General features: G+C 50.9%; 1 protein-coding gene across 1 annotated transcript in view; it reads right to left on the bottom strand.

Moving 5' to 3' along the window:
- Positions 1 to 12,568, bottom strand: part of GPD1L (glycerol-3-phosphate dehydrogenase 1 like) — a 46,910-nt gene that overhangs the window by 15,114 nt on the left and 19,228 nt on the right. The window contains exons 2-4 of the mRNA XM_004603849.3: positions 9,779 to 9,956; positions 4,614 to 4,754; positions 1,528 to 1,666 (exon numbers count right to left, since the gene is read on the bottom strand). Coding sequence (XP_004603906.1) covers positions 1,528 to 1,666; positions 4,614 to 4,754; positions 9,779 to 9,956 — 458 coding nt within the window. The remainder of the gene's footprint in view (positions 1 to 1,527; positions 1,667 to 4,613; positions 4,755 to 9,778; positions 9,957 to 12,568) is intronic.

Genomic DNA, 12,568 nt, shown 5'->3' with positions numbered 1-12,568 from the left:
AGTCTATGCAAGGCAAACTTTTTTGTTTTTTTAAGGCAAACATTTTAACCCCAGTAGTATCTCTCCAGCCCCAGATGCAAAGATGAAATGAAGGATTGAAGATGGGAGTCCCATACAGACAGAAAATGTGGCACCATTTCCAACCATCAAATCTGCAAAGCTGCTAACTTTTTGGCAGGGAGGCACACCTAGCAGTGCTCAGGGCTTGGTACACACGCATTGGAGAAAAAGAATTAAAACCCTTTTATGAAGGTTTTCCTAGCATTAGTGTTGCATGAAAGCTGCCAGAGTTCTCTGGTGGAGGATCTGGGGACCCACATTCATGTCTGGGTTCTCAACTGGAGGCATAAACCTGGGGCAGGTCACTTACTCTCAGAACCGTGGCTTATTCACCTGATTTTTAAAAATATTGTTACAAGGGGCTAGAGTGATATTTCAGCAGGTAGGGCGTTTGCCTTGCACACAGCCAACCCGGGTTCGATTCCTCCACCCCTCTCAGAGAGCCCGGCAAGCTACCAAGAGTATCTCGCCCATATGGTAGAGCATGGCAAGCTACCCATGGCTTATTCGATATGCCAAAAACAGTAACAACAAATTTCACGATGGAGACGTTACTGGTGCCCGCTCAAGCAAATCGATGAGCAACGGAATGACAGTGCTACAGTGATTGTTATGAGGGTCGGGAATGGTTGGGCCTTACCTGGATGTTTTGGGAGCCACACTGTGGGGCTTGGGATTTACTCCTGGCTCTGTGCTCAGAGACCACTCCTGGTAGGGCTCCGGGGACCATATACAGTGCTGATACCAGGGATGGACTAGAGTGGACTGCAGGCAAAGCAAGTCAATGTCTTAGTTCTTTCTCCAACCCCAAGAAAAATGGAGCTTCAAAGGCCAGCAGAGTGGCCCCTGCAGGTAACAGGCTGCTTCTTGGTTTGTTTGGTTCTTTTGGGCTTTTTGTTTCTAAGTTGTCGGTTGGTTGGTTTTGGTTTGGAAATGCCACTGCATTTTGATGCTCAGGGCTTATTCCTAGCTCTGCGCTCAAGGGTCACTCCTGGTGGTCTCAGTGCTTGCACAAGAAATATTTGGGAAAAGGTTACTCCAGATGCTTATGTGTGCCTGAAAATTAGGCACCTTTGCTTTTTTTTTTCTCCTTCAATTATTATTATTATTTTTTTGTTTTGGGGTGTGATATCCAAGCTGTGTTCAGAGCTTCCTCCTGGCTCTGCTCTCAGGGTTCACTTCTGGCCGGGCTCTGGGGGTCATGTGGATCAAACCCCAGGTCAGCAGCGTGCAAGACGAGAGCCCTACCTGCTGTACTGTCACTCAGGCCCTAACAGCTGCTTCCAGGAACCAGCAGCCTTGCCCTTTCCTGTGAGACCCTGGGATGTGTTCTGAGTTGACGGTGTGTCATTCAGATTCTCTTGGCTTTACCTTCCGGAGGCTGTTGGAACGCCTCGGTCCCACACCAAGGGCCCGTCACCCATACCCACACCTCAGAGCTGCCCCCGGGGCCCCGCGAGCGCTCACCGATGGTCGTCTCACAGAACTTCTCAGCGGCCACCTCGCTGGCGATGTTGGCACCCATCAGCACGCTGATGTCGATGCCCATCTTCTCCCGGATGATGTTGGAGATGAGCTTCAGCCCCTCGGGGCCCTCGTCAATGCCCTGTGAGGACAAGGGGAGTCAGGGGTAAAAAAGCAAGTCGAAGACTCCCAGAGGCCTGTAGGGCGAGGGCTCTTAAGGGGTGACCTGTATGTAGCCAGGCCGCCACGGGTGCCGGCTGCTGGCCATCTTCCAGAGTGGACCTGGGCAGGGTGCACAGACAGTCCCAAGAACAGCAGGAGGGGGCTGGATCGATAGTACAGCGGGTAGGGCGTTTGCCTTGCACACAGCCGACCCGGGTTGATTCTCAGCATCCCATATGGTCCCCTGAGTATCGCCAGGGGTAATTACTAAGTGCAGAGCCAGGAGTGACCCAAAAAGCAAAAAAAAAAAAAAAAAACCACACACCAAAAAAAAAAAAAAAAACAGCAGGAGGCGGAAAGTAAATGCATGATGGCCCCAGTGCAAGAGCAAGAGAGTGGCGAGGGACACACACACACACACACACACACACACACACACACACACACACACACACACACACACACACACACACACACACACACACACACACACACACACACACACACACACACACACACACACACACACAGAGTAGCCTGAGCACATTATTTTGCATATAGGAAACCGAATTCCACCCCTAGTACCAGATGTCCCCAAGCACTGAGCTGGGAGTGCCCCGAAGCCAAAACAAACCAAACCACCCAAACAGAAACAGAACAGGACACTGGAGAGTTCCACCCCCCCCCCCCCCCCCCCGCTTCTCTCATCCCCCACAACCCAGCCCCACCCCCCGCCAGCAGGATGCACTACCGAGTTCATCCTGGACACTATGGGTCTTACCTTTCTTGATCACCTTGCACATGTCCTGAAATAAGGGGTCATTATGTACTTGTATCTGTGTTTGCTTTTTTTTATTTTATAAAGGACACACCCGGCAGTGTTGGGGCGGGGAAGGGCACCAGATAACGCCCAGGATTTCACTGGCTGGGCACATGGTCTGCCACTGGAGTTCTCTCAAGTGGCACACTGCTTGTTTTCGGGTTTGTTTCTATTCACTCCAGTGTGGTGACCAGAAGGAAAAGGTTCCTATTTGTTTATTCATTCTATGACTGATTAGCTTCTGGGCTGATTCACTTTTCTTTTTTTTCTTTCTTTGGCTTTGAGGTCAGATTCAGAAGCATCAGGACTTACTCTGCACTCTGTGCTCAGGAATCACAGAATCCTGGTGGGGATCCGGGGACCATATAATAGGGTGCTGGGGATCGAGCTAGGTCTGCCATGTTCACGGCAAAGTGCCTTACAAAGTGTCTACAACCTCTCTGGCCCTCTAACTTTGATTTAATAAATAGTCTCATAAAAAAACTGCAATAGAGGTGCACATGCTGCCCGAGCCCATTGCTGCTTATGCCCATGTGGCCGAGCACATGTGGTGCCCGCCTCTCCCCTCTTGAGATGTGTACTCTCATGCTTTCATGTCTAACACTTGGATGTACTGCAGGGGTGCTCTCTGCTCTTGGAGATGTCCGCCTTCTCCTTGAGTGCACTACTCTCCACTATCTTCCGCTTTCTCTTCCTCCTCCCCTTCAAAACCTCTGAATAAAATCTGTTTCACTTCAAAAAAAAAAAAAAAGAAGAAGAAGAAAACTGAAGTAGAGTCTCTAGGAAATTCTAACCATTCAGAAGCTGCGGGTCTACCCCTGACAGTTTGGTGCATTTTTTTAAATGGACTATTCTAAGAATTTCATATGCAAAAAAAGCAAATATATATAAGATTTCCCAGGAATTTAATTATAGTGAAAAATAGTTGCCAAAATGATTTTTAAAGAAATACTGTCTTAAGAGCCAGAGAGATAGTATAATGGGTAGGGCACTTGCCTTGCACGTGGCTGACCTAGGTACAATCCCTGGCATCTCATAGGGTTCCCTGAGAACCACCAGGAGTGATTGCTGAGTACAGAGTCAGGAATAAGCCCTGAGCATTACTGGGTGTGGCGCTCCCAAAAAATGTTGTTTTATTAATGTAATTAGAAAGAGATATCCTGGTAGGTCTAATAATAACAATTTCAAAGTCATGATTAAAAATAGATGATATCTGGTATTTTTTTCTCCTTTTTGTTTTATTTTGTTTTGGGTTTTGGCCCCAACCCAGCAGTTTTCAGGGCTTACTCCTGACTCTGAGCTCAGGGTTCACTCCTGGCAGGCTCTGAGGACCATGTGGGATGTCAGGGATCAACCCCACGTCAGTCGCAGGCAAGGCAAGCACCCTACCAGCTATACTATCTCTCTAGCACAGACAAATGATATCTTTCGATAGCTGAAGGAAGCCACTATAAAGTGATAGAAAGCTTATCTGTGTTTTACACAGACAGTAAGGTCACAATAATACTACTGTCATGAATAGTCTGGGACCCAACAATACAGCTCAGTGAGGCAGAGGAGGAAAAAGCAGCAAACAAGCATAAATAAAAAAAGATACACCCCACCCCAATCTACATTCATAAATAAAAGTGCGGAGAGATAGTGCAGGGGACTGCAGACACAGATGGAGATGTGGGTCCTGCCAAGGCCCCCCTAGCACAGGACTGTCAGGAGGATGCACTTTGCATCCCTGCTGCTGTCCAGAGAGACCGGGAGCCGCCCCCCGCCCCTCCATGATGGGGGCTGGGCTCTGCGACCCGCTGACCTCCCAGCCAGCAGACTGTTTGGTTTTGTGGTCACACCTGGTGGTGCACAGGGATCCCTCCGGGTGGGGCTGGGCAACCATCTGGGGTGCCGGGATAGAACCCAGCTTGACTACACGCAAGGAAGCACCTTACTCACGGGTCCTATTGCTCTGGCCCCTCCTAGGTCATTTAAAAACAAAATGACAAACGCTAAGCTGGGCCACCTCCCCCTCTGTTCTGTATCTCTGGCAGGTGCAAGGGAGAGAGGGAAGATTCCCAGGGCCCCGGGCCAGTCGGCCGCGCTCGTGCCTGACTCACGTTACCTTGATCAGGGTGATGCCCAGGGCTTTCTTGGGCACTCTGCCGGTGATCTCGTCGCAGACTCTGTGGATGAACTGGTGGGGGATGACAAACACCAGCAGGTCTGCGTCCTGCACCGCCTCGCTGAGGTTCGGGACGGCGACCTGCAGGGGAGAGGGGAGGAGGCTTACTTCTATCCCCAAATCTGCCCTCCCAATGCTCCGATGTCCCCTGCACACACAGACAAGACAGATCACACACAGGATATGTGCTCGGCTTCCTTCTGCAGCCTTTATCCCTGGGCATGTGACTTAGTCACACCATGCCTCAGTTTCCCCATCTGTAAAAGGAAGTCAGAGGGGGATCACAGAAATACTGCAGAGGTTGCTCTGTGTTGCTTTCCCAAGCCCCTCTTTCTGCCTTTCCTTGCCTCACTGTTCCCCTGGGATCAGCTTTCTTGGGACTATTTGCACAGGCGCATTACTCTCTGCCTGCTCCATGCTTTCCTGTTGTAACCAAGCCATTAGTGTGGATGTGGCCCCTCCCCTCCAACAGGAACTGTTCAAGCCAAAGGGTATAGAAACAACTGGAACCAAGAACATATTTGCCAGGGCTTCTGGGGAATGTTTGGGTGTTTTCTGGAACAGTGTGGAATTTGGCTGTGAGGTCCGGAACAGCTGCAGTCATTTTATACACAAGAGGGAGAATCTGAACCAGGGGCTTCCGTGCACATCACGTCAACTTTGTAAAAGGCAAAGAGAAAACAAGGGAAGAAACCAGGCGTGCTGCCATCATTGAAGGCATTCACTGCTCCCGCACCACAGTGGGTTCAAACCACAGACTTAAGGCACTGGCTCAGCCTTTTTTTTTTTTTTTTCTTTTTGGGTCACACCTGGCGATGCACAGGGGTTACTCCTGGCTCTGCACTCAGGCAGGAATCACCTCTGGCAGTGCTCAGGGATGCTGGGAATTGAACCCGGGTCGGCCGCGTGCAAGGCAAACGCCCTACCCACTGTGCTATCACTCCAGCCCCAGCCTTTGGCTTTGTTGTTTTTATTCTTTGTTTTTGTTTTCAAAGCCAGGCATCAAACCCTGGTCTCATGCATGCAAGGCAGTGCTTGGTCACTGAGACATGTCCCGTCCCTCCATGGCGACACAGTCACTCCCCACAGGCCAAGGCTTTATCCATACCCACAAAGGTCTGGGGAATAGACTCCCCCCTTCAGAGGGGCTCCTTCCGGTGGGTGAGAGATTTGAGGACAGGTGGCACAGATTTATTAATTGGATACTTGTACCCTGGTATCGGGAAACCAATGCCTCCACTAAAGCATTTCTTCCGTGTGAGCCTCTAGGTGCCAGTGCACGAGTCCACCGAAGCTGTGTCCGGGGTTCACTGTGCTCACGTGGGCACCAGTGCCCCCCTCACACTCTGCCCACTGTCCCCTAACTCGGTGATGCTGACTGTGGGGTGGGGGCTCTGCTCTGTCCTCTCATCGCCAGAGCCCAGTGGTCTGAATTTTCAGTACAACCTTCCCACTCTTCTCAACCTGGCACTTTCCCATCCATCCCCAACACACACGCACACACGTGCACATGTACATACATACACACATACACACGCGTGCACATCCCCAGGTGTCTGTTAGAGCACTTCCTGACATGTGAAAGAAAAGACTGCAGCACTGCAGAGAACAGACCCTGGCTGCTTGTGCCCTGGTTGACCCCTTAGCAGCCTGGGACGCCGAAGAAATCACCTCTCTTCTCTGACCTTTTTGACCCCAGCAGGGATGGGATTAAAAGGCACCTAGGCACCTTCCTCTCCAGCTACTCACAGAACTCCTTCCTTTCTTTTTCTTTCTTCCTTTCTTCCTTCCTTCCTTCCTTCCTTCCTTCCTTCCTTCCTTCCTTCCTTCCTTCCTTCCTTCCTTCCTTCCTTTCTCCCGGCAATGCTCAGGGGTGACTCCTGGCTCTGCACTCAGGAATTACTCCTGGCAGTGCTCGGGGGACCATATGGGATGCTGGGGATCGAACCCAGGTCAGGTCAGCTGCGTGCAAGACAAACGCCCTACCCACTATGCTATGGCTCCAGCCCCCACAGAGCTCTTTCTAATTAAACATAAGTGTCAAGAGATGGGGGTCTCCCGGAGGGGCCTTGCCAGGGGAAAGGGGGTAAACTGAAGATGGTAGGAATGAGGGCCGGTAGGACTAGTCCGAGGGAGGAAACCTGCCACGAATGGGGGAAGGAGGAAAGGTGCAGTCAGGACAGAGAAGGAGAAGGGACCGCTATAACCATGGTAATTGGAAATGATCACTCTGAACAGGAACTGAGTGCTGAAATGAAATAGAGTGATATACATAATAACCTTTCAGTTAGCAGTATTGTAAACCACAGTGCCTAAAAGGGAGAAAGACAGACAAACAGAAAGAGAAGAAAGGTGTCTGCCATAGAGGCAGGCTGGGGACCTGGGGACGTGTCCAGGGTGGGGGCGATATGTGGGGAGAGAAGCTGGGGACACTGCTGGTGGGAAATGTACACTCATCAAGGGACAGGTGTTGGAACACTGCATGACTGAAACCCAATATCACAACAACTTTGTAATGGTGTATCTCACTGTCTAGCTGATTCAATAAAAGGCAGGAAGAAAAAAAAAAAAAGAGGTCATCAGCACAGCACTTAGCTCTGGGCGTGAGGCAGGATGAACTCGGCCGTTGGCAAACAAGCCCTGCAGACCAGCTGGCCCATGTCAGGGGACAAGCCTGCCTCCAGGGTGGAAGGAGGCGGAGAAGGGACGCAAAGGGAAGCAGATTCTCGGCAGCCGCCCCAGCTCTGCACAGTGCCGGCCCCAGAGTCTGGGCTCATTGCACGCAGCAACAGGTATTCCCCGGGCACAGAGAGGGCTGGCGGCACAGCCTGCCTTTCAAACAGCCTATTCAAGGAAGTGCAGCTGGCACCACGGGTTCAAGGCCACATGCAGACCGGCGGCAGTGAGGCCCCTTCGCCTCCCCCAGTTCCTTCCTTCCTCCCCTGCAGTCTCGGGAAGGCGGCCAGGCCATGGTGTTCCCCTCCCACCGCTAACGAGCTTGAATTTTAAAGTGCCAGTCATACAATGTTCTCTTTTCTCCTCTGTCTCACTCGGGAAAGGCAGCCTTGGCTCCAGGCACCAGGCGTCCTGGTGAGTCCACCCACTCAAAGGGGGCACCCAGGCGTTCCTGGGCACACAAGCTGCCCAAGGCTATCAGCGATTCCGGCTTGGGGATAACCGGAGCCATGAAAGTCAAGGGGCGAACTGTGTCCCCACCCCCGCCCCACATGATCGCAGGTGCGCTGAGGTGCTGACTCCAGCATCCCAGAAGGGGGTCGCTGGCAGCCGGCTAGGACGGTGATGATGATGGTGATGATGTTTGTTTGGGGGCCATACCTGGCGATGCCCAGGGGTCACTCCTGGCTCTGCACTCAGGAATCACTTCTGGCAGTGCTCGGGGAATCACCTGGGATGCCAGGGATCGAACCCAGGTCTGCCACAGGCAAAGCCAGCGCCCTACCCGCCCACTGTACTCTGGCTCCGATCCCCACAGACGGGCTCTTGACAGCTGTGATGCTGGGAACAAAGGGCTGGACCCATGGGATAAAGTCCACCTTGGAAGCATCGGGCTGCGGGTTCGAACCTGGCGCTGCCCTGTACGCCCGAGTGTGATCCCGGCAGCCCTGCCCTCAGGACTCACCGGCGCCACCGGTGTGATAGCCAACGCAGCTCAGCCAAGTGCGCATGCGCACCGAGACTCAAAGCACACCCCCGCCTGCGAACCCCACAACAGAATAAAAGTGGGTGAGCGTGGCAACCCAGTGTGAGACCCCCCCCCCAAGTTGTCACCGCCACAGGAAGAAACAAAGAAATGGGAAGGGAAGAGGAAAAATTAGTATATTAAGAGTGATTTGGAAAAGGCAATTTGGTCTCACAGTGACTCAATAAAATTTAAAATTTTTTAAAAAGAAGTAAAGGTAATTTGGTTAAAATGAGGTCGTGGGGTGTTTTTTTGTTTTGTTTTGTTTGGGTTTTTTCTTTTTTGCGTGGGGGGGATGAGGAAGGGGGACACTAAGAGATGGGTCAGTGACTACAGCACCCGATTTGCAATCCTTTGGCCACAAGTTTAATCTCTGGTGCTGTGCACGATCCTGCCTGTTCTACTGTCTGTGATCCTGGGTGCCATGAGCCTCGGGCTTCAGTGTGGCCAGGGGAGCACCCACGGCAGCTAGGAGTGAGTCCCAATGAGTACAGGAAAAAGCAGTGAGAGCACTTTGGCCAGGAGAGTGAGCCTGAGGGCACGGAAGGGGCTCCTGTGAGCATGGTGATGGAGCGAAAACCCTGGTCTCTGCAGCGGAGGAAACACCGTGGGGAAAAGGAGTCGGTGAGGAAGGGGTCAAGAGAGCAGGCCCTGGGAAGGTGACCAGGCCCTGAGAGGAAAGGGCAAGAGGAGCTACAGAAGCAAGCCTAGCAAGGACACAGGGGTGACGGTTAAGGAGAGGGCGTGAGACGAAGCCCAGACAGCCGACCCCTCAGATCTCAGACTTGAAGCCTCCAGAATTGTGAGAAAACTCGTGCTTGGGAATCACGAGACTCAGGAACAAATGATTGGGGGTCAAAATGAGGATGGACCCAGAGGTGACAGTAGGACAGTGTAGACTGAGGATGGGAGACACATCCAGGGCACCTGGGTGAGGTGCAGTAGCTTTGTACATCATAAAAGTGAACACTACTGTAACCCTAACCTAAACCGTCACATTCATAGAATGAAAAAGAAAATGAGGGGCTGGAGCGATAGCACAGAGGGTAGGGCGTTTGCCTTGCACGTGGCCGACCTGGATTTGATTCCCAGCATCCCATATTCCTGAATGCATAAGCCAGGAGTAACCCCTGAGCATCGCTGGGTGTGACCCAAAAATCGGAAAAAAAAAAAAAGAAAAGAAAATGAATGGCATTTAAGCCACTGGGTCTGTGGCAGCCCTCACTGACTTTCAAAGCAAAACTACTCACCCAAGCAACCACTAGGACAAGGGGACGAGAAAAGGCAAGAAGCTTTGCCATGGCCTTGTGTCCAGACACCATGGCAGAGCGTGTGGAGCTTGGAGAATGTAACCAACTGAATGAAACTGAATGTTAAATTTTAACATTTCACCCCCCAATCTTACCACATTTTCTGGCAGCTTGTGTCCAGGGAGATATTTCACATTCTCATGGTCGTTATTTATGATGTCCGTCAGTTTTCTTCCATTAACCGTTTCTTCAAAGACCCACATCTTGACCGTGGAGGCAAACTTGTTAAGGTTCTTGACATTATTACCGATGATTTTCGCAACAGCTGAACCCCTACAAAAGCAACCATGCAAAGAGAAAAATATATTGAACTCAATTGAGCAGAAGATAAGATTCTTTTTCCGCTTCTGAGTCAGATCAAGAGTTTCCCCAGGCATTTATTTATAGGGCCTCAGTCAAGCCAGGTGGAACTTAGTTGTTTTGAACTTATAAACAATTCCTGCAATCAAGAAAACCCCAGAGTCTGGTACAAGACATGAAAAGCAGCACCCTGGGGACTAGTGGGCCTCAGCCTCTGATGGAACAGAGTAGCAGAGGCATAAGCAAAGTCCACCTTGAAAAGAGAAGCAAAAAGGGCATGAAGAAGGGGCTGGAGAGATAGCACAGCGGGTAGGGCGTTTGCCTTGCACGCGGCCGACCCGGGTTCAAATCCCAGCATCCCATATGGTCCCCTGAGCACGGCCAGGGGTGATTCCTGAGTGCATAGCCAGGAGTAACCCCTGTGCATCGCCAGGTGTGACCCAAAAAAAAAGCAAAAAAAAAAAAAAAAAAAAAAGGGCATGAAGAAGACTCCACTGGGTTTTCACAGCCTCGGTGCCAGTGGGTCATATTTTAAATCCAACAGATTTAGATGTGGCTTACCAGGGCTGAAGCAACAGTACTGGGGTAGGGCTTGCCCTGCACACAGCTTATCTGGGTTCAATCCCCAGCACCATGCATAGTATCCGAGACCCCCCCTCAAGAGTGATCCCTCACTGCAGAGCCAGGCCCTAAGCATCACCGGAAGTTACATCACTGGATGGCACAAAAACAAATTTAAATAAATAAATAAAAGGAAAAGGATAAAACGTGGCTAAAAATAAACCGTCTCCCACCAACTACAACAGACCCGTGGAGGGACTTGGATCAAAAGGTCAGACCCAAGTGGATTCCAGCAAAGGGACAGAACGGGGTGCAGATTCTGGGCACCTGAGTGTCACGTTTCCCACCAACATCCGGCCCTTCTCATCCCCACCCTTCATCTCTAGTCACCAAACACACCTAGGGACAAAGTCGTCTTGAGTTCCCTGAGGGGAAACTGGTAACGGCACTCCTCTGGGCACCATGGAAAGGGTTGTGGCGATGCTCATCCTCACTTACAGCCCCCGTGCCCATCTCACTGCCGGTGAGGGATTGATGGGCCATAACCTGCTCATCAGAACTTAGCACCACTGCCGGGGCCACTGGATTGGACCAGGGATGGGCGGAGGGGGCGGGTCCTGACCCCAGCTGAACCAATAGGCTTCTCCAGCAGGATTCTGAGCTGGGAAATAGCTGGTTCCCCGGGCCCTACCTAGCTTCTGAAAATGCGGGTTGCATAAGCCCTGAGCAAAGCCGGCTGTGGCCCAAAAACCAAAAAGGAAATTAATGAATATTGTTATGAAAACAAACAACAAAAAGACTATTCGTGGGCTGGAGTGAGAGTATAGCGGGTGGGCATTTATCTTGTTTATAGCCAACCCGAGTTCGATCCCTGGCAATTCATATGGTCCCCTGAGCACCGCCAGGAGTAATCCTGAATGGAGAGCCAGGAGTAACCTCGGAGTATTGCCCAAACATACTATTTGACTTTAAGTGTTAGGACATCATTCTTCTAATACTCATTCTCAGGACAATTTGTTGTAGGGGTGGTAACAGAATGAGGGAAGGAAATTGTGCCCTTAAGGAGCAGCCTCCGGAGATCTTTCTCCTTAGTCTCTGATAAATCTGTCTTTCAAATTCACCACGTTAACCCATGCACTTGAACAACAATTAGAAAATTTCAAGTGATTGATTTTCCCTTTCTAGACAGCAGGTGGATAAACCAAGCCAGGATTCTCCACTTTGGCTCCACACTGAGAATAACCCAGGAGGATTTAAAAATTCAAAGTCACAGGGGCCAGAGAGCTATTACAGGAGTGAAGGTGCTTGCCTTGCACACAGCTGCCCTAGGTCTGATCCCCCTGAGCTGCCAAAGCACTGGGGGCGAGGCCAACCTGCCCCCACAGAAAAGAAAAGAGGCAGGAATCTCCCAGCATATCTCTATCACCTTTATTTTAATCTTGAAAGCATCTGCTCACCTACTCACAGGCAGATAGCATCTCGGCTCCAACTGTTCCCTGGCATCATTAATTACACTCACACACAGCCAAAGAAAGCACAAGGGATTCTGGGAATGGAGCAACTTCCTGGTGGACAAGGGTGTGTGTGTGTGTGTGTGTGTGTGTGTGTGTGTGTGTGTAGGGGGAGGAAGGAAGGAGAGAGGGAGAGAGAGATAACACCAGGAATCCAAGTTGAGTAAATCAAATGGAAAAATAGATCAGAACCATGACACCCCAATATCTTACTGATGCAATACTATACTTGCTTCTCCCTTTAAATCAGCCTCTTTCTTGGGTGGGCCAGATAAGACAGTATAGTGGGTAAGGCGCTTGCCTTGCACTCGGTCAACCCAAGTTTGATCCCCAGCACCGCAGCAGGTCCCCCAAGCAGGAGTGATCCCCGTGCACAGAGCCAGGACTAAGACCAGCGCACAGCCAAGTATGGCCCCAAATCAACATAAAATAAATTAATAAAATAAAGCAGCCCCTTGACGAAATTAAGCATTCTGTACCCAGAAGCAATCACGTAGCACCTGCTGAAATAGA

Source organism: Sorex araneus, chromosome 4 (assembly GCF_027595985.1).
Source record: "Sorex araneus isolate mSorAra2 chromosome 4, mSorAra2.pri, whole genome shotgun sequence".
In the NCBI taxonomy this organism is placed as follows: domain Eukaryota; kingdom Metazoa; phylum Chordata; class Mammalia; order Eulipotyphla; family Soricidae; genus Sorex; species Sorex araneus.
This window is presented reverse-complemented; position numbering and strand designations above follow the sequence as displayed.